We start from the raw sequence: 22,162 nt of genomic DNA on the forward strand, positions 1-22,162 counted from the left end.
TGAAGTGATACGCACAAGGGATTGTGGAGCTAAATATGGCTCCGTTTAGTAATTTCGGCAATTAAATTATGAGATTTAAGAGCGTTCACATTCAACGGGAAAATATTTAGTCTCGGGAGCTTTGCACAGACTTTATTGAGGTTTTAGGGGAGCTCCTCTCTAGGTGACAAAAATTGACGTGAAAGATAAAAATGTATGCTATCAACATCTTATAATTATCACTTCAAACTGAGTTTTTTGCCTTCTTGAAAACTAGTTGGAGGCAACCATCCGCTTCACCACTCATGTTGCGATATTTGACCCAGAATACGAGTGATGACCGCGCATGCATGAGTACAATTGAAATCGAATAAAAGTATCCGAGAATGAACGAGAAAGCTCCTGCTGATCATCATGCCAGTTAATATATCTGTATATGAGCGTAACACTCAGAGCAGAAAGCGTAAATATATTCTATAGCTAGTCACGAGTTTTTACCGACGACAGCAACACCAAGAAGCCACGTGCAAAATTTTAAAATGAGCATAGAAGAAAAGGTGTTTTCACTTACTGTTTATAATTTTTCATGATATACGGGCATAGTGCCTCTGACAAACGAAGTGTTTCTTATACGTGTCCCAGGGTTTTGAATGTTTGTTTCTACTATACGTCATCGTAACATTTTTAGTACCTGCTTCATTCTTAGCAGCGTAGACCTTGACGGCTCCGAGTGTTTTCTCTGCCAGCTTGCGCAGCTCACGGGCCAAAATCTCGCCGATCTTCTCTTGAATGGAAGGTTTAATCAGGTCAGTAATGAAACCAGAGCTCCCGAGATTGGTACCGCCCAGTCGTAGGCGTAAGTTTGACATTCGCACTCCGTGCACTTGAAGATGAACACGATTTGGTGAGCGCCTGCAACAGAGTAAAAGTAGTTCAGTCATTCATTCATAAAACAACATCAGGGTGGTCCAACTGCCGGCTTTCCCGGAGCTTGTAAACAATTTTGACTTATTTAAGAAACAACTGACCGACTACCACTCGCCGCGCCATGCTTGGAATTGGTTGCCTTGTGTTTTTGTTTCAGATATTGGGTAGTTTGTGAGGTTCGTGGGATAAATTCGTTTTTTGTTTACATCGGTCTGCTATATTTTACACGTTATTTTTTAGTTGCACAAATCAACGTGTAGTGAACATTTTCCGCGACTTTGTTATATCGCTGGTTTCTGCATTTGCGCCAGGTTTCTTTTTTTTAATCGCGATCGTTTCCCTGTTTTTATTGATGTACTTCCTTTGTACCACTCCCCTCAAAAATGCCCAATGGTCAATGAGGGCATGTGAAATAAATAAATAAATAAATAAATAAATAAATAAATAAATAAATAAATAAATAAATAAATAAATAAATAAATAAATAAATAAATAATTAATTAATTAATTAATTAAATAAATAAATAAATAAATAAATAAATAAATAAATAAATAAATAAATAAATAAATAAATAAATAAATATAAACAAAAATAAACAAATAAATGAACTCTATCAGCGAAGCTTTTGTGGCTAGCATCTGGTATTGTACTGCATCCACGCACGCAGACGGCAATATAGAATCTAGGAAAACCAGCACACAAAGCACAAGCCTATTGCCAAATCAGAGCAATATATCCGCTCGCGGCTAAAAATAACCTGTTACAAAAAACTGAAAGTGAAAATTACCACAACTAAAACAAGCGCACATTCACAAAGGAAACGCCTATCGCCGCTCACGTAGAAACTATGTCACCCCTTGGAAGCCGAGCTTATAAATGTAATCCCTTGGAATTTTCTTTGGAGTGTATTATTCATCACTAACAGACACCATTTTAAAGATCTCTAGAGCTAAATTAAAATTGTGAGCGTGCTTATTCCTAACGTAAAATGCACATAGTCCACCCTCAAGACAAGTAAAATGTCCTCGTAGCTTTCCTGAAACCCTGCTTCTCGTCTATATCGCATGCTTAAGAGCTTCGCTGATGATCGGCTTTCGCCAGGCTGGCATCGCGAGCAATTTTTTGCTGTAAAGACAACATACAATGAGTAATTATATCCGCTGTGAGCGCATTATGCATACCGTGTAGCGTGAATAAAAAGCGGCGTTAGCCAATGTTATTAAGGAATGTCAAAGTACATATTACTAGTGCAGTAATAAAAAAATCTCGGATTAAAAGAGAACAAGGGAATCTTGTTTTATCACAGCGCTAACATAATTAAGCATTAGCAATGTCCAAAGCAAGTTTGTGATTAATGATAAATAAAACATTCTCTTATGTCACGAGTGTTTCTTACCCCGCACGCCTATTCTCACTGGGACTTAAATTTTATTTAGATGGAATTCGTCTCTGCCTCAGTTAGCTGTCTAGCCGTTTGTGTGTTCGTGCCTCGCGTTGTTCGTGCCTCGCGTAAAAACATTCACGATTTCTGGATCATTTGGGTCAAATATATTCAGCATGATTAGGTTTAGCCTTTATTTTTTAATACATTTATTACACCATATGTTGTTTTCCGCATAACATCTTAGTACTTTGAACAGGGTGCCACGCAACCCGCGAGAAATGCTTAGTAGGTATACAAAACAAAGACCTGTTTCGAAACATATAGCCGCGTACTTCTTTTTATCCGATGGCAGGGTTGGAGGCATTTGCAGTCTTGTACCTATTTGTAACTTCTTCATTACACTGTCTTGCCGGATGCAGCATTATTTTAAGAAAGTGTGAGACCAATGTTTTATTAGCTTCCTCCGTTAGCGTAGGTACAGCCAATGTTCCGATTCCAAGCACTTCGTATGTCAACGAATATATCTGAATTACAGTAGACTCTGGATAAACAGAACTTCAAGGGACCAAAAAAATTTATCCATTTAACAGAAGTTCCGTTCACTGAAATAAAGGTGCGCAATAGTGCAAATCTATGTGCCTACACACTCTTAGTACCATTTCCTGGTACTCTGAGCGCTACAATGTGAGCGTAGCTGATAGTTCTTCCGGAACGAAGAAACGTACAAGACGTTTAGGCGCAGCGTACGCATTACAACAGTTAGTGACTGCACTAAAATGCAACCAGTGTTTTTTTTTGTTTGAGGTTTTGCAACTGCATCTTCAGGATCGTGGTACGTAAGCTTTTGACTACCTTTCAGATCCTCGTTCTTTTTGGGAAAAAAGCTCTTAGACACTGCACAGCAGACTCTGCTCCTTGGAGTTTGGTATGTTCTACGGTAGCTATCTCTTCAGATTCATATTATGCCTTCTTTTTTACGTCCACCTCTTCATTGAAGACGCTTCCTTTGGGTCCCGAATCACGCAGTTTCGAAGGCATCCCGCAGCTTCTCCATGTGGTGCGGGATCCTTGTTAAGATGTTTTTCGGGATCCCGTGCTTCGTAATGAACGCCGTCTTGGCGTTAGACCCGCATTAGAAGTTAAGAATGATGTCCATCTTATTTCTAACTAAGCGCAAGGTGTGCACGCTTCTTTGCCGGCATTGAAACAACAGAGGCTAGAGGCCTCAATTTTTCCAGTGATGATGGGGCACCCAATTTAGAAGACGGCGACGTGTTAATTGAGCCGAATAGCGCTAGGATGGTACGAACGAGACGGCAGGAGCTAATAACTGTAACCTCGACAACTTAATTAGATACCGGACGACGAGGAAAAGAACTACGATGTTGTATCGTCACGTTAACACGGTTGACTACTAACTAGACGAGGTTTACGTGGTGAACGAGGCTAAAAAGAAAACGAAACTGTCGGAACTGGAAAAGGCTGATGCTCATAGCAATGCGTTTGACAGTTAGTTCCATGTTCGGTTCCGTTACCCAAAGTTTCGTGCCGCTATCTGAAAACAAATCGAACCAAATTACAGGCGGCTGTTCCTTTTAAGCGGCAATTTAGTTAAGCGATTTCAGTTTATCAAGATTCTACTGTATGTGTGAAAGAACGCTAATCCTAGGTAAACGCACTCTTTGCAATCGCATGCGCATTATCTCACCTTCTTCAGGGATTACTACACAACAGTCTTATTGGTAGTGTACATGCTTAAACTTGAATACCATGAAGTTCTATTGGGAAAAGATCGTACGTATTGAATTTATACGGCCATTTAGAATTTTTGAGAATAAGAGCCCTATTTTAACTGTAATGACTTGCGACCAAGCCGACGCAACCTAAGAGCGCTAAAGAGATGCCTGCTAAGAGATATACATCCCAATGTCCACCAAGCATGTCGCGTCTAGGCAGCAGAAATGTAACAATCCAGGGTTCAAGAGTTGCGATGTGTTTAGAAGCCGGCCATGAGAGAGGCTGCGCGAGCTGCACCCCCCACACAGCTTACCTTCGTAGGAGGTTGCGTGCACAGTACAGTGCTCCCCTGCTGTTTTTGTCACCCTCTGGTGACAACACATTCATTACGGTTCAGGACCGCATAACAAAACAATTAGGCTGACACAGCTTTTCGCACGTTTCTAATCGCTTTGTTTCATCACCATGAAAGAAAACTGCCTATTACCCCCGCCACCGCCAAATGCTTCGACAGGTGATTTTAGACATCTGCAACAATGCCACTCTGCTTTTTTCTGCACACTGCCACGTGCATGCTCGGGAATTTAGGTTCCCGAAGAAAGAAATACCTGGAGGTTTTTTTAGTGGTTCTCACAAAATTAAACATGGAATCGGGGACAACGATGTGTTGACAAACACCAACGCGGCATCCCACTTGTTGCGTGCCAACAGCTTTTTTATCCAGAGTATTAAAGGAGTACTGACACCAAATTTTGACGCCTAAAAAATGATATCATTGGCTTCAGTAGTTTGTACAGATGCCTCACAGAAATTTTTGCAGCGATTCGAGGCCGGAATCACATCTAAAATCGATTTTGATTGCCAAGGCCGCGAACTTTCACAAATCGGCAGCACTAGCGAAATCGCTTTCGGCATGACGAAGCATCGGCCTGCGTGTCTGGCCGGTTCAGGGTGACGTCATATAGTCGTTTTCGGAACCGGGAACGATATCGTGCGCTGCTGTTGTCGGTGGTATTCGTTTGGGCTGGAGACGTGGGCGTAGCTGTTTGAGCAATGCTTGTAAACGTTGGGTGTTCGACGTCTTAGCTCTTCAGTTCGTGGCCGGCGCATGGTATTCCATTGCACTGGTGCCGAAATCTGCGCGATGTCGACGGGCACCGCGGCGACGCGGCGGTGCGCGTCGCCCAGCTCGCCCTGGTTGTGGTATGGCAAGCTCGGGGTATGCGAAGTACTGCTCGTGGAAGCCTGTCCGAAATCGATGACGACGCCAAGATGCATTAATTTCCACGCGACGACATGCAGCGCTAAACGTGGACTGAGTTCGTGCGCCGCGGCGGCCCCTAGAACTGTCGCCCAAGCCAGCGGGCTCGGGGTTGCGCGGGTCACCTTGGGTGTTGGGAACTTTAGGCTTGGTATCGTTGGTATCGTGGCGACTATTTGATCGCTGGTATCTGTACAACTGCGAATGACAATCCCTTACACAACTTTTCACCACACTATCATCCTCTTTTTCGCATATGGAGCTTTATTTTGGCAATAATCTCCGTTTCGGCGATCGGTGACCAGGACATCTGCCGCGGCCTGTTTTGATTCTAACGCGCATGTGGCGCCATCTTTCGGCCGCTCGCCGCACCGCTGTGCCGGCAGTGCTGGGTCGGAGCGCCGAACCTCCACTGCCGGTCAGCGTAGGCTTACCATCGCGGCAAATATCTGAACGCCACTTTTAAATTCAGCGCTGATAACAACCCCTAGCACAATTTTTCAACACACTAACATCTACTTTCTCACATGTGGAACTTCTTTTTCGCGATCAGATTGATTAGAAGAGTGGCGACAATCTGTTGCTATCACGGTCTGCGCCGGTTCGAGCCGCAGTGATATTAAAAAACGGACGACGGCGAAGACATCGCCAGCCTAATCGCCTGGCCAAATAAAGTTGTTCTGTCTGTCGGGTGGCAGCGACTCATCCGAGTCTGACGATTCAGACATGTCGAATGCGCGGGCGAGGGCGGACCATGTGCAATCGTAGCAGACGATGCGGCGAACGCATGGAGGAGAGAAAAACGTCCCTGACGTCACGGGTGAGACCGTGACGTAAGGCTGGCCCGCTTGCAGGCTCGCCTTCGAACGGCCATTTTCCCGCGCGGCGACCAAATTTGAAATTGGTTGCAATAAACGTGCTATAATTAATTCTGTGTTGGCGGCTGACGGCTTTCGGTTCGATTGTCGTAATTACTGGGCCAATAGGTATTCTTTACAGCATAAAAACTGAAAGGGAGAAATTTCGTGTCAGTACTCCTTTAAAGCAGAACCTCCTAACGTAAGTTTGAACTTTTGTAACTATTGGCTATGGACACTGCATTCAGAGTATCTTTCAGCAATATGCTTCGAAACATTACAACCACCGTTTACGTTTTTCTTAAAACTGCTGTGATCAAAAAGCATAACCTTCACATCTTTTTCTGTAATCTGATACTCGTATGTTAGACAAGTAACAAAATGCACTGAGGGAAGTAAAAGAGAAAATTAAGACCGGCAAAACGTGTAATATTGTATACCTAACACTGGTGCCGCATGAGAGGGCAACCTTCACAGCTTTCATGTGCTTGAGGAAATAGTGCGTGTTTCGAGTAATTGTCTGAATTTGATACAAAATGGCACTGTCTATCGGAGGATTAAAGAGCTGTTGAAATTTATTATAAACTGCACTGGGCTTGTATGTACAAAAAGTTAAACAAAATCGATACATTTAAACTGTATCTCTTGTTTCTATTTCCAAATGTTCCGGCATGGCAATACATTTCCCAGGATGGGAATAGCCCAAAAGATTTTATCAGAAGCCACCTTCACTGAGTACTCTAAAGAAACGGAGTTACTGGCGCGACAAAGCAATTAACGACAGTGTAACAGCCATTGAACAGATCATTGTGCCTTTTGTTTATATCAGCCGACCCTAATAAGGTGAAATATCGCTATAACATGGCATGCCTGCAATCATTACAGCGACACAGAAAGTTATGGGGTATTTGGCAGTAATAAGACTTTGTTGGTCGCGTGATACATCCAAATCTCAAGCTCGCCTGGGTTTATAGAGATGAATTAAACTGAGTAGATTTTACGCCCATGCAAAGCAACAAATTGTAACCCAAGTGCAAGTTTCATCCGTTGAATTGACTGCAACAAAATATCACTACAAGAAACGCTGACACTTCGAGACACCGGTCAGCTCAAAGCACTTTTAAATAATACTTCAGTTATGAGAAAGGTCTGATTTTCACCTCTATCAAGAAGAAACATTTCTAGGATTGTGACCTTAAATAACAAAAACGTGATTGTATTTAGCGGGGCATCCCGCTTTATACGTAGTGTAGAAATTAAAATTGTTATCGTATGGAACTGCCATCTAACCGCGTGGTGATGAAAGCGGAGTTTATAGAATGCTCAAAACTGTCGCTAGTAGACTTTTGAGGAAATGACAGAAGGTTACTTTCAACGTCCCTCGCATTCCTTGAGGCCCATAAGTAACGTAATGGTGCGTCGTGTCAACGGTGTGGTAGAAGATGATTAATACGGATTTTCGCGGCATGGCTGCACAGTGAGGAAAATTCATTCGTGCGTTGTTACAACTCTTCAGGCGAACAATTTTTCGAAGTAAACTTTAAAATATTAAAACGTGTACGCTTGGGCAATCACTGTGAGATCCTAAAGTAGATAGTAATTATCTCAAAATACCGTACACTGGCAATATCAAACTACCACCCCTTGAACAGCCGCCAACATCACCTTCTGTTCTCCACCATCGCCATTATTCGCCTTGTTGGCATTGGTTACAGGCCGAGCCACGAGCACAGAATAAATCATGCGCCTAGTGCTGCAAGATGCCTTGTGCATTTTGTTGTTCTCTGACGTGCGCAGTAAAACTTTTTTTAACGGTTTGGCTTGCCTATGAAATGCAGTGAGCTTAAAAGGAGGTGGTTATCACTTTCCACTGGAACCATTCCTATTTGGGGTAATTTTCAAAGCAGAATGTTGGCCCTCAAAGTTATCTTTAGGGCAAATGCTCGCTCTGAATGTCTATGAAAAAACGACAAGCTGGTGTAGTGAGTAAAATAATAATCACATTCGTCGCATGGTCTTTTCAACCATTAGAGTTCCATTAATTAAAGATTAAAAGCAAAGGCAACAGCGAAACACTTACTCTTCAGCAGTGAAGGATGCTTGGAAGGTAGGCACCCGGGCACCTACGCGTATTGACTCTCTCAGAAACAGTGTCCTCAGGCGACCCACAAAATTTGCTTCCAGAGGTCCTCCTTTGATATGGAAGGTTATTCGACTGCCAGACATGCCAGCGTGAAACACACTTTGGCCGGTCCTTCGGATGGTCTGAAGGCCAGTCAATCTGCCTCCAGTTAAGGCTACGCTTGTTCCGAACAGGTCTTCAACCCTCCGGTTCATTTCAGGCAGTGGAATTTGCGAGAATTGTTCTGACAGAAGCACTTTTTGAAGACCTTTGTCAAAGATTGAGCCTACATTGGAGCAAAATTCTGAAACAAAAAATCAATAATAGCAGGTAAGATATTTTTCGGGGCCGCTAGACCATGTCTTCTAAAATGTTGAGTGAAGTACAAATCTTTCTAGAATTGAATTGGCGAACTCCTAGTGCAGAATCCGAAGACAATGTCCAAGGTATTTATTGAAATCATGAGGTACAAAATCGCGCTTTCAAAAACATAACTGCAACAGGGCGAGCCAATGTGTAACTCCCTGAACGTTTTGTATCAGCTGAGAAATCTCTCCAACAAAAAGAAAATTGATATTTCTAAGCAGAACAATCGGAGAAAGCACATGAAAAAAAAAGAATAAACTTATTTTCAGAAATTTTTCGAGATCTTTTGAAATAAAATATCTATTCAGTGACGTTACAATGCAAAAAGTGTAAATGAAAAGTTTTCAGTTACAATAATAACGCTCAATGGTAACAAGTTCTGAACTGTTAAACTTCGCATATTTTCCCGTATCTCAGAGCCACCAAAATAACTGCATATGTTTGTGTGTCTAGTGTATAGATTTGGTAATGATAAAAGTTAGATTGCTAATTGTCTTAGAATACTCTCTAATGGAGAAACCCTGGGATCCTAGTGCCGAAACAAAGCACAGCCTCTTGCAGAAATAGCTGCGAAACACTTTTGGCGGCGCATTGCCCAAACTAAAAGCTGCGTTTGATTAGTGTTACCAGAAAATAAATTTTAGGGGTTTTTAGCTTGATAAACAGTGAGTACATATGAGTTGACAGCATCTTTTTAAATACAGCCCTAACCAGGCCAAGGTGATTCTAAAAAATAACAGTGCCTTGCAACCACTTGCCTAACTTTGTGTCATTCATAACTTCATGCCTGATAAGGATTCCCTGAAACAGTTAACCGTCCAATTATAAGTCGCATTATCTTGATGTTGACCCTCATGTCTCTATGCCCAAAAGAAGTTCAGCCCATGCAGATTATTCTAAAATTTACGAAGAGATGTACAACCAAGAATACTAAAAGTAGAGAACGAAAGGTTGGGCGCATGAAATATTTACGCCGGCCGAAGAACTGATGCTGAATATTCCTAAAGGTTTTCCGAAATGAAATCAAATATTATGGTATTTATGCAAGAAAAGTTCCAAAAAAAGAATGTCAGACGTAGTTTTGTAGTTATTGCCAGATGACCGTTTTGTAACTTTAGAATGGTGGTCCTTTGAATATTCTGAGGTGATAGAGAACCTGTCATGACCTGAGACGCTTTCTACTCTTCTCCTTGACTTTGTTTTTCCAATTGGTGAAACAAGGCCATTTTAAATTGGGTGCGTGAGCGTGCATGGCCCGGCAATTCATTTCGTATCTTTTTGGTTTTTAGGTAGCATTGTGCAGAGGGTTTTTAACAAAGAAGTGAGCCTGGCACGTGGGCTTTCTAGGCTTATGAAACAAAGTTCTTAGTTTTATCCTTAAGTAATGACTTTATAAATGGGCTCTAGGCTGCGGATTTTGCAAACAAGAAACAATTGTTTGTAAAACGGCGCCCCAATGCCTGAGGGTAAAGCAAAGTTCAAAAGTGTCGCGAACTCGGCCAGTTGGTACAGATTCGCGCTGTTTCACCACTATGAAGGTAAAACAATAGGCAAAAACGGTCAAAGACGTCGGGGATAGATCCTAGAGCATGTTTCGAAGGTGGAACCCACAGTAAAAAAAAACGCAGGCACTGAAATTTAAAAAAGTGAGCCGATAGTCTGATACGAACACGTCAGTAGGCCCGAAATCAGCCACGTAATTTTGCCTACATTCATAAATTCTGATTTGTGTCTACACCGACGATGAAGTTGATTGCAGAAGTTTACGGCGGTGTTGCCATTAACCTAGTCAGTGTAAAAACAGACACCAAAGTGTAGTCGGCAATTTTTTGGAGGCGAGTGATAACGGTAGAACACGTTCAAACAATGGATACCTGACAGTAGGTTTCATCCGCCTGTACGCTAATGCGGGCTGGTTTTTGTATTTGCATATCAAAAGTGAATAAATTATGATAATGATTGTTATTATATGCTATTTCACGTGTCTTGAGTGCGGTACCTCAAGAAATTCATTTGGAAACAATTCAAGAAAGACAAAGTTCAAAATAGACTAATTATGCTTCAAACCCTTAAAAATGTCTTTATTGATTGATTGTAGGGTTTAACGCGCCGACGCGACGCCGGCGATGAGGCGCGCGCAGTAGTGGAGGACTCCTGATTAATTTTGACCACCTGGAGATCTTTAACCTGCGCCGAAATCTCGTACACACGGTAGTTTTTTCTTTCCGCCTCGATCAGAAAAGCGGCCGCCGGGGCCGGGAATCGAATCCGCGAACTAGTTCTCAGCAGCGCAACTCCTTAGCCACTGAGCCACCGCGGCGGGTCTTAAAAAGTTTTTAAAGTAATCTTGCCAGCTGAAAATATTAACAAACGAAGAATTTTTGCTTTTTTGAAAACTGAACTGGGTTTGTTCTTGTGATATTGTTACGGTAAAAGGGAGGTTTATTTCCTGGACAGGACGGAGAAGCTTCCCAGGAATGAACGGGGCTCCAAACGCACACGCCTGAAGATCGTTCCTCTTCCTCTTCTAGCCCAGGGATTGCCCATCCGTCATGCACATGTCCAAGTATGTGAGGCGTTACAATTCCCCCCTTCACAGACGAAACCCGCAGGGTGAGTCACTGTTCACAGCGTGGAATGAATGCCTTCAAGCGGGCGATGTGAGCCAGTTGCGTCTTGTTGCTCCGGCGTCCAGTCGTAGTGAGCCGTGACAGAACGTACGTGACGTCGCTCAAGCGATCAACAATAACGAATGGGCCTGTGTAGCGTGACAGAAACTTAGTGCACAGGCCGCGCTTTCGTATTGGGGTCCATAGCAAGACCAAGTCACCTTTTGCATAAGAGACGAATTGGTGCCGACTGTCGTAGCGCTTCTTAGAACGCGTCTGCGACGACAAAGTTCGGAGTCTTGCAAGGCGGCGAGCCTCTTCGGCAAGGCACAGCGTCTTCGCAACCGAGGGCTCACAATGCAGCGAAAACGGCAAGATGGAGTCCAGAGTATTACGAGGAACACGAGCGTACAGCAAGAAGAACGGACTATAACCTGTGGTTTCATGCGTCGCAGTGTTGTATGCATATGTGACAAAAGGCAACAGCTCGTCCCAATTCTTTTGGTCCGAGTCGACGAACATGGCGAGCATGTTAGTAAGAGTTCTGTTTGTGCGTTCGGTCATGCCGTTTGTCTGAGGGTGGTATGGTGTGGAGTGGCGGAAACGAGAAGTACAAAGACGTAGAAGCTCTTCAATGACGTCTGCAACGAATTGGCGACCGCGGTCACTGATTATCACCCGAGGAGCACCGTGCCGAAGAATGAGAAAGTGCAACATGAATAGTGCCACTTGAGCAGCGGTGGCGGTCGGAACAGCCGCGGTTTCCGCGTATCGCGAAAGATGGTCGACGCAAACGATGACCCATCGATTACCAGTGGAAGAGCGCGGAAACGGACCTAGCAGGTCGATGCCAACTTGTTCGAACGGAGAACTTGGAGATGCAACTGGATGAAGAAGTCCCGGTGGAACATGGGTAGGGCGCTTATATTTCTGGCACTCTTGACAACTGGATACGTACTGCGCTACAGTGCGATGCATATTCGGCCAGAAGAAGCGTTCTTTTGTGCGATGCAAGGTTCGCGCCGTTCCCAAATGACCGGAAGTAGCGTCGTCGTGCATTGTGCGCAGAACTTGCGAGCGCAGGCGTGTTGGCACAACAAGAAGAAAACGGGCACCCCACGGGAGGTAGTTCGTCTTCCAAAGCAGCCGGTCCCGCATAACGAAGCGGCGAGACGAATTGGGACCATGAGCAACTGCAAACAGCGGTTGTAGGCTGGAGTCGTTTTGCTGCTCCACGATGAAAGTTTCAGCATCAGGAAAGTTGGAGCTAACCACTGCCAGATAATCGTCAAAGTTGTCAGCGTCTGCTTCGGGTTCAGAGGCCGGAAGCCGAGATAAGCAGTCGGCGTCCGCGTGTTGGCGGCCGCTCTTGTAGCGCACAACAAAGTCATATTCCTGTAGACGCAAGGCCCATCGGGCTAGACGACCAACTGGATCGCGAAGTCCAGTGAGCCAACACAAAGCGTGGTGGTCAGTGACCACAGTAAATGGGCGTCCGTATATGTATGAGCGAAACTTCTGGACGGCAAAAATAACTGCCAAACACTCTTGCTCCGTTACCGTATAATTTCGCTCGGCTTTGCTCAGGCATCGGCTAGCATAGGCGACAACATGCTCAACATGATTATGTTTTTGAACGAGCACCGCGCCAACACCGATTCCACTCGCGTCAGCGTGTATCTCAGAGGGCGTGGAAGGGTCGAAGTGACGCAGAATAGGGCCTGATGTCAGAAGAAATTTGAGCTGAGAAAACGAAGCCTCACATTCCGGTGTCCAATGAAATGGGACGTTGTCATGTAAAAGGTACGTAAGTTGCGATGCCAAGTCCGCGAACCGAGGAACGAAGCGACGAAAGTATGAGCACAACCCCAGGAAGCTGCGGAGCTCGCGCACTGAGCGTGGTTGCTTGAAGTTGCCGACAGCTTCAATCTTCCGAGGATCAGGCCGGACGCCATCCTTGTCAACCATGTGGCCAAGAACCAGCGCTTGACGCTCGCCAAAACGGCACTTCTTCGAATTCAGCACGAGGCCGGCACTCTGCAGGCAGTTCAGGACGGTATCCACGCGGCAGTTGTGCTCATCGAACGTTCGCCCGAAAATTACTACATCATCAAGGTAACACAAACAAATTTCCCACTTCAATCCACGCAGAATCGTGTCCATGAACCTTTCGAATGTTGCCGGAGCGTTGCATAATCCGAACGGCATCACGTTGAATTCAAAAAGACCGTCAGGAGTGACGAAGGCCGTTTTTTCCTTGTGTGCAGGTTCCATCGGGATTTGCCAATATCCGGATCGTAGGTCCACGGACGAGAAGTAGGACGCTGAGTGCAGACAATCAATTACATCGTCTATTCGAGGAAGCGGGTATACGTCTTTCTTCGTAATGGAATTGAGGCGCCGATAGTCCACGCAAAATCGCCATGACCCATCTTTCTTCTTGACAAGGATGACAGGTGCAGCCCACGGACTAGATGACTCTTGTACAACACCCTTTTGCAGCATTTCTTTGACCTGATCCGCTATAACTTTGCGTTCATATGGGGCGACTCGGTAGGGCTTTTGTCGAATTGGACGTGCCGAGCCAGTTTCAATTGTGTACGCGCACGTGAAGACGGGATCCGGATGTTGGGGCCGTCTTGGGCGAAGTCAAACAAAGAAGCATGTCGGGATAGAACGGTCACCAGCGTAGCACGCTCACTTGAGGAGAGGGATTTATCAATCATGCCCAGAAATTTAGAATCAGGCACGCCGCTAGTGGCAACCTGAGGCTCACTTTCACACACCACAGCAACAGACGCGCTCTCGTAAGCCTCAAAACGGGCAAGTTTCATGCCTCTAGGTAGAACTACGTTATGAGCGGAGCAGTTCAATGCCCACAATAAAGTGTGACCATTGTTGATGCGAATAAGGCACCGCGGCAACAAAATGTCTTTTTTCGCACAGTTCCCGGCCAGTGGCTCCACAAAGGCGTCCAGGGAGCTGACAGGGATTTCAGAAGCGGTCACCGTGATGGGTGATGCTGTGTGTGCTGGCAGAACCACGTCGTCACAAACAATCAGAATTTCTTCAGCTGGAGAATCGTCGCCAGACAAGGGAAAGAGAAGAATGCTCACTGAAAGTTCACCGGCACCACAGTCAACGGTTGCCCCACAGTCCCGTAAAAAGTCCATCCCGAGAATGACGTCGTGTGTGGAACTGGGAAGCACCGCGAACTCCACTGTAAACGTTTTCCCGGCCACCGAGACGTTCACACTACAAACACCCATAGGTCGGAGCCATTCGCCACCAACTCCCCGGAAAGAAAGAGGCTGATCCCAGCTGAACATTACTTTGCGGCCAAGTCTTTCCTTGAACGCATAACTCATTACAGAAACGGTGGCTCCAGTGTCCACTAAAGCCATTGTTGAAACTCCATCGACTGAAACTTTAACTTTGTTTTTGTCCATAGAAACAGGCAGAGGTTTATCGATTACAGACGGTCCAGCGACCTCACCCCCATCGGCCGCACTGGTTAGTTTCCCGGGGGTGGTGACATCGGGCGGCGGCGAGGCGATGGCGACCTCCTCGGGCGCATTGTGGGTGGTGTCAGGCTGCGATCCGATGAAGGAGAACCACTTCGCTGCGCATTTTGTCCGGAGGGGGTCGGAACTACTCCCGGATGCCACGATGAGTCAAGCCTGTAGGAAGAACGTTGAGGGTATGCGTCTGGGGCCCTGTATGTTGGCAGCTGGCGTCGACGACGGCAGAATCGCTGGATGTGCCCCGTCATGCCACAGCGATAGCAAACAGGCGGCCGACGCCCCGTATCTGACCGTTCAAAAGACGCATATCGCATATCTGGTTGGTAGGTACGCTGGCCAACCTCGCAGTTTCCTGTGTTCGAGTGAGAGTGATCCAGTTGTAGATTCGGTTCGTAAGAGTCGGCATATAGATTACGAGGAAAGCGACCTGGCCGCCAAAAATCTGCGTCCCTGTGATAGGGGCCATTAAGATTTCCCGCGGCTCGGTAGGGCTCAATGCTTGCAGCGTTGATGGACGGATTCATGCATTCACTGTGGACACAAGGGCACCGGCACGCCGCCTCTTTCGTCAGATAGCGTTCAGTGAAGCTTGCTGCCTTGCTTGGGACGTCTTCATGTAGTCGCAACTCTTCACGGACTATTTGCCGTATGGTAGCCGCGAGATCAGCGGGAGACGTGCTGTCAACGCTTGCGACAGTAGTCACGTTGGATAAGCGGCCAAACTTTGGAGTTATACGGCGTTTTTTTAGCGCTTCGAACTTGCGGCAATGCCGAATTACACCGACACGGTGTCCAAATGCTCCTTGCTAATGAGGAATGTGTAGACGTCCTCAGCAATGCCCTTCAGTAGATGGCCCACCTTGTCGTCCTCAGGCATTTCGGCGTTCACTACTCTACACAGCTGCAGAATTTCTTCAATGTAGGTGGTGCAGCTTTCCCCTGGGACTTGAGCTCGCTGCAGAAGAGTCTGCTCCGCTCGCTCGCTTCTTCTTGGATTCAGCGTCACCGAACCTTTCCTTCATTAACTCTACTAGCCGATCCCACGTCGTACATTTCGCTTCATTGTTGTCAAACCACACCAGGGCGGTCTTCTCCAAGGAAAATACGACGTTTGCAAGCTTGTCTGCCGCATTCCAACGGTTGTACTTGCTCACTCGTTCGTAATGGGTGAGCCAGTCATCGACGTCTTCTTCCGCTTTGCCTTCAAACTTCCGTGGTTCTCGTTGCAGCTGCCAGCCGCCGGGCGGTGTCGCCGAAGAGTTGCCTTGAGTCGGGGGCGCCATGACTTCTCGGACGGGCGAGAGGCCAGCTACGCGACGGCTTCGGCGAAGATCCAGTGACGCCGTTGTCCGCTGGGTTTACCCCGCACCTCCACCAAGTCTGTTACGGTAAAAGGGAGGTTTATTTCCTGGACAGGACGGAGAAGCTTCCCAGGAATGAACGGGGCTCCAAACGCACACGCCTGAAGATCGTTCCTCTTCCTCTTCTAGCCCAGGGATTGCCCATCCGTCATGCACATGTCCAAGTATGTGAGGCGTGACAATATAAAAAACGGATACAAGAGCCTCCGGCAAGGTGCTTTATTTAGCAGAAGGCTTGCATTACGCTGCTCATTACGTAGCATTGTCTGTGCAGCAAGAAGTAGAGAATTCTACAAATGTTAAGTTAAATTTTTCTTTGCTATTTTGCTGCTGCACAACTTCATAACACATCCTTGTTTTGAAAAACCTTACACTATAGAAAGCATTGCGAAACATCCGCCGCTTAACTTATAAGAACACCTGCCGGGAAAATGAGTAGCGACGAGGTATTGCCGCTGGGAATCCCAGGGAGTTCTCGCAGGAAATTTCCGGCCTGGAGAACCGTAAGTGAATGCCCAGGGGCCCTTGCCTCAGTTGGCAAGCGCACTAGGATTTCCGGGATGGCAGTCCTTAAGGTAACACCCCTTCCCGCGTTTAAGTAAAAAGAGCAGACGGGGGGGACTCCCTTGTTGTGCCGACAGCCGCACAATCGCTATGATATTTCGCTCGCACGCAGAGCGAATTCAGGTGAGCGTAGCGACGCAGAAATAGCACGTGGCTGCAGCGATAGTTGCACTGAAAGAGGCGTACAAAAACCCGTTTGGCACAGCTAAACGTTGTCATTCAAATGATTATTTACGCATTTCTGATTAAATCCCAAAAATGATTTTAATCCTCTCGATGCTACACACATGGTCACCATCGGTGTGTAACCCGAACTCTGCCGTTTTTATAAATATCTCGCCATACCAATGCGCTGGGAATGTACGAGAGCAAATCCTTCCCGTGACGGTCGTGGCAGTAGCATCACGCCTGCACTGAAGCATGATAGTACTGTTTTCTTGTCTTTTCGCGCAGAAACTTCAAGTGCAGAAAGTCGGCATTCAAAAGACACTTACAATTATGGCTGAACATGAAGTAGTGTTTCTGATGAGTGACCGTTGAAGGAAACGTTAATGGCAGGCCTACAGGGATACTTGACCAACCCATCGTAACAAAACTTAAATTTCTCGAATAAATCTCTCAACCCTTACATCTGTGCTGGGTTAATTATTTGGCCACTCAGGCATAACGGCCATCTGTCTCAGGGCTGTTTCAACAAACAAAAAATGCGTTATTCCTTTTTTTAACATTTTTTTAACGCAAAAGGTGGCCAACGTTCGACTAGTTTCTGCTAACCATGAAACTATAAATCAACCCATAACATAAACTTCGTGAAAATTCTTCCATGTTCCAATTACTAAAAGGTATTGGGTATCGATGTTTGAGGCGTTAAAAGCTGTGGAATGGTGTGCTTTGCGTTAGCGAGAACGTTTCACCTCGCGGTAATGCTGCTACAAAACTTCAATCAGTGCGACCTCAGCCTTGGATAAATTTTCCATAGCGGAGGAATATGTTATTCGCTCGTGCAAATTCCTGTCCTAGCTGATGTGTAACGAGAATAAACAACCACTACCGATGCCTTGCATGCTTGGTTTAGGTAAAAATAAATAAGTACCCGGCGCGGAGTTCAGTGGCTCAGGCGTTGTTCTGCACATACCATAGACGCGGGTTCGAATCTGGCTGTGGCGGCCGCTTTTTTTTATGAAGGCAAAAAGCAAAAATGAACACGCGTTCGATATTTCAGTACACGTTAAACTTTCCAGCGTGGTAAAAACTAATCCGGAACCCTCCACTATGGTGCGACGTATTGGCTGTGTAGCGTCGTAACGGCAAACCTCATAATAAATCAATCAAAACTTGGTTACCAATACATAATAGTGAGTACGTTTTGCGTGACCAGGCAAGGTTAGTGTTGTACACCAAGGGGAAGCATTCGTTTGTGAATCTGCGCTCTTCTGCGCTTTTACGTTGTTTCGGTTTCATCAGAAATTTATATTCGCTTTTGGTTTGTTACTTGAATACGTTAAGTTTTCAGTTGCAGTGTATATATAGGGTATATAGACATAGTTTACGTTTCTGCAGTCAAGTTGTACACACCCTCGTTATGAACAATTTGACTGTTGTTAGAAATTTAGTCTTTCAAAATATCAACAATATTAGTCAGGTGCGAAGCTTGATACAAACTAGAAACCTATAGCGTCTTATTGTGTCACGTTTGCAGTGGCTTTGCAAATGATTTTTTGTAAGTTAGAATTGGCACCTACTTGAAAATGTCTATTCCGACTTCTCTTAAGGTGGAGTAGTTTGAGCTTTGCCTTTTCTAAAAGTGTTCACAACACTTAGTAGTGGCAACCCTTCACGAGTGTTCATAATAAGCTTTAAGTGACAACTAATCAACATTGTTATAACATACCAAACTGCAGCCAACATCTAGTTTAAGAAGTCGCCTAAGCGTAAATTCCTTTGTTTTATGTCGCATTCGACATCTGAAAACGTTGTAGTGGTCATTTGCTAAAGAAACAATGATAGTTCCGGGTTCTATGTTGCAGCTCAAGGATAAAGCGTGCTCCTCTTTTTGCTATTGCGTTTTAGTTAAAACAATCATGGGCTTAATTTATACATATTGATCCAATACTTTAAAGAAGTGAAATAACTGTAGCAATTCTGAAAACAAATCGGAACTTTGTGGCTGAACTTACCCGCTGCTGAGACACGCAAAATGATGCCGAACATGAAGTAAATCTTGTACATCATGATGAATGACACGAAATATGCCACAACTAGTATTGAAGAACGTCCGCTGGCCTTTCCCGAGAGCTCTTCAAGCGATGGGAGTATATATATGAGCTGGGGAACCGCAGTGCACAAGAGGAAGACACCGTTATCACGCGGTGAAAGTGACGCGTCTTGATAGTGTGGTAACGGTCATCGAGGGCCCACTCCACACTCTGCAGCCTCTGCTGGCGGCATCATATTACATGAAAACGCCGTGTTCAGCGGTCAGTGTTGCCCTTGAGCGCTCTAATCTTCTCAGAGAAGGAAGTGGCGAGAAAAATGCGTACTTCTGACAGTTTACAATGGCGGAGTTGACTTCGAAACTGTAGGGTAATAGTTTAGAAATCAACTGGGAAGTGAACGTTATGTAACGGGGTGAACGTAATGTGAGCGCGAGGTGAGAGTGGGCCCTTTATGTGATTGTTAGTTATTCGCGTGTTATCATGGTCATAGATACCTTTTTATTAATTGCACACGCAATTAGTACCTATGATACCCGTCAGATTGAAAAGGAGTGTGCATGGCGCAGACGGATGCAGTGTTGTATTGGTTTAGTTTAGTTGTTCACGTCTTTTTGGCATACGTGAGAACAGAATCCGGAATCTTCTGTAGTTTCTAGGGGTTGATTTTGCGGATTAGTATGTTTTATGTCTGCAGTCGCAGATAGAACAATAGATGTAGGCAAGCTTCCAAAATATCTGTTTAATTTTAGTGTCACCTAACAGCTGGGGCTGCCTTAACACTTTCGTGACCGTGGAAAAATCGCTTGTTTTTAGGTGTTTCATGAAATATTTTTTTGCCACAGACAATCAGTGATCCTGAAATGTAAGATACAAAATGATAGAGCCAACATAGGGCTTTCTAACAGTACCAAGTTCAAACAACATATTTATAACAAATTATATTAACAAAACCAAGCAAAGTAACGAAAAGGAAATCAAAATGACGAAAACATCAATATCACTTTCCACAGGGTACACACATTTTTTTTGGAAACATGCAATTTCAACATCAGAGCATTGTAAAATAATACTGGAAAAATGGGGTCTGCAAGTACAAAATGTATTTACATACATACACTTATATAAACACTAGTGAGCACAGGTTATTTTTGGGTGGTCCAGGAAATATTTTTTTCTTGCCGCAGAAAATGATGGGTACTAACGTCTGACTTATGAAATGATAAAGTAAGAATGGGGCTTTCCAACAGTAATAGTTTCAAACAACAAATTGATTGTATAAAAATTCCAAAGCCAAAAAAAAAACTATAAAGGAAAACAAACTGATGAAAATATCAATGCTACTTTGCACAATTTGAAATATACAACTTGAACATAAGGGCCTTTTAAAGTAATACTGCAAAAATGAGCTCTCTAGGTAGAAACGATGTTTACATACATACACTTATATAAACACTAGTGCCTACCAGTTGTTTTCGGGTAGTCGAGAAACTTTTTTTCTTGCCACAGAATATGATGGACGCTCAAGTGTAGGTTATGAAATTATAGAGGAAGAATGGGGCTTTCCAGTAGTAATACTTTAAGACAACAGATACTTAAGTAATTTTATCAAAAAATTGTGAAAACAACAAAAAGTAACCGAAAAAGTGATGACAACCTGAATGTATACTTTGCATACAGTAGACCTAGAAACAATTTGAAATATACACTTTGAACATAAAGCGCTTATAAAATATTACTGCAAATATGAGTGGTGTATGTACAAAAGTTAGTTACTTACAAGAATATTTCGCCAGCGCTCCACGCGCTGCTCCGGTGCGCTACGCCGAAATCAACTCCGGGCAGTCTTTGGGGAGAAAACGCGACTCCATGTGCAATCGGCGCAAAATGGTATCGCCCGAATGAAAGCAACACCCTGCAGGTAAGAGCTGTGGCATTTAGAAGAGGGCTGGATCTGTTTACAACTGCGCGCGCCCGCGATAGAGCGACCAGAGAAGAAAGCGAAGCTCAAGGGTGATGGACCAAAACCTGGTGATAAACCGCGGCGATTTGACCCACTTTTGCTGATCGTAGCAAAGCATGACGAATCGAAATCGTCTTCCCTGTCTCTGCTTCTACCCTCATGCACAGATTCATGATCAGTTACATAAGAATCCGTCTATATCCGCCGCTAGCGCGAAGTATCGGCGAGCGGCAGTAACGCCATGACTGTAACCACGTGAGCTCGTCTCGCCGCAGTCGAAGGACATTTAAAAATCCCCCACGCGGCGTAAAAATGAAACTCGAAATCGAAACTGATAAAATAATTTCTTCTTTATAATTTGAATGGCCTTAGCAGTCCAGAAGCGCTGGGAGAACACCAAAATTTGAATTGTATTCAGCGATAGCATACTATCGACGGGAACAGGCGCGGTCACTAGATTGTTTAAACAGGCTACTTGTAGCGCGCTTCTCTTCGTGTCTTTTGTCAGCGTACTCTGTCGCAGAATTGGTGGCCGAGACATGGAGTCCACATACAATTGCAGTTGAGGTGGTCTGGCTTGCCCCGAAGTATAAAAATTTTTGCCTAATCGCAAGCTCCGTAGGGCCGGTCAAAGTCGACCGATCTTTCCACTAGCTGAGGACAAGCTCTATAAAAAGAAGTGTGCACTTTGGCGCACTCTTTACACAGCAGGGAGCAGGGAGAAACGGACCAGGGAGAACCTGCCTGGGCATTGCCTAACAATAGATGCTGGGCCTCCCCTTACGTGAAGACTCACAAGCGAGTGTGCCTCATCGCACTGTTTAGAGGCGGTAAACATGATGCTGTGATCCACTGGTCTTGTCGTGTAGACCACGTGGCGCAGCCGCTTGGACGGTGGTGACATTTCTCATAAAGGCCACGACAACGTAAGGTGTGTTATTGTGAACGTGAGGCACAGAGAATATTTGATGACTCAATAGTGGGCCATGGCACAGAAAGTGGGGCCAGTCTGCTTTTAATTCTCCTCTAAAGTGGCTGAACGTGCTGCTCGTTTATAATCTTCTCAGTACCTGTGCATTGCCGAACAACTGATGTCCGCCTGCTTCTAATTTTACTGTGGAATTATTTCGCTGAGCGTTGCTTTGAGACTGAGACAAGCTTTCCCTGGTTTGGAGTTCTCTAAAATGTTCACCACTCACGGGTGTCAGAAATTGGACACGCGTTTTTCTTTCCTTGCACCACTAGCCGTGTCGTGAAAAAAAAGCTTTATAACCGAACATATCCCGATGTTCTA

At 44.9% G+C, this 22,162-nt stretch overlaps 1 protein-coding gene across 1 annotated transcript in view; it reads right to left on the reverse strand.

Moving 5' to 3' along the window:
• LOC144172551 (uncharacterized) overlaps positions 1 to 19,027 on the reverse strand; it is a 29,717-nt gene extending 10,690 nt beyond the window's left edge. The window contains exons 1-3 of the mRNA XM_077701226.1: positions 18,870 to 19,027; positions 8,227 to 8,572; positions 671 to 891 (exon numbers count right to left, since the gene is read on the reverse strand). Of these exons, the coding sequence (XP_077557352.1) occupies positions 671 to 891; positions 8,227 to 8,572; positions 18,870 to 18,924 (622 nt within the window). The 5' untranslated portion in view covers positions 18,925 to 19,027. The remainder of the gene's footprint in view (positions 1 to 670; positions 892 to 8,226; positions 8,573 to 18,869) is intronic.
• Between the last annotated feature and the right edge of the window lie 3,135 nt (positions 19,028 to 22,162).

The sequence above is a fragment of the Haemaphysalis longicornis genome, unplaced genomic scaffold (genome assembly GCF_048455015.1).
Source record: "Haemaphysalis longicornis isolate Haplotype H1 unplaced genomic scaffold, Haemaphysalis longicornis Haplotype H1 scaffold_23, whole genome shotgun sequence".
NCBI lineage: Eukaryota > Metazoa > Arthropoda > Arachnida > Ixodida > Ixodidae > Haemaphysalis > Haemaphysalis longicornis.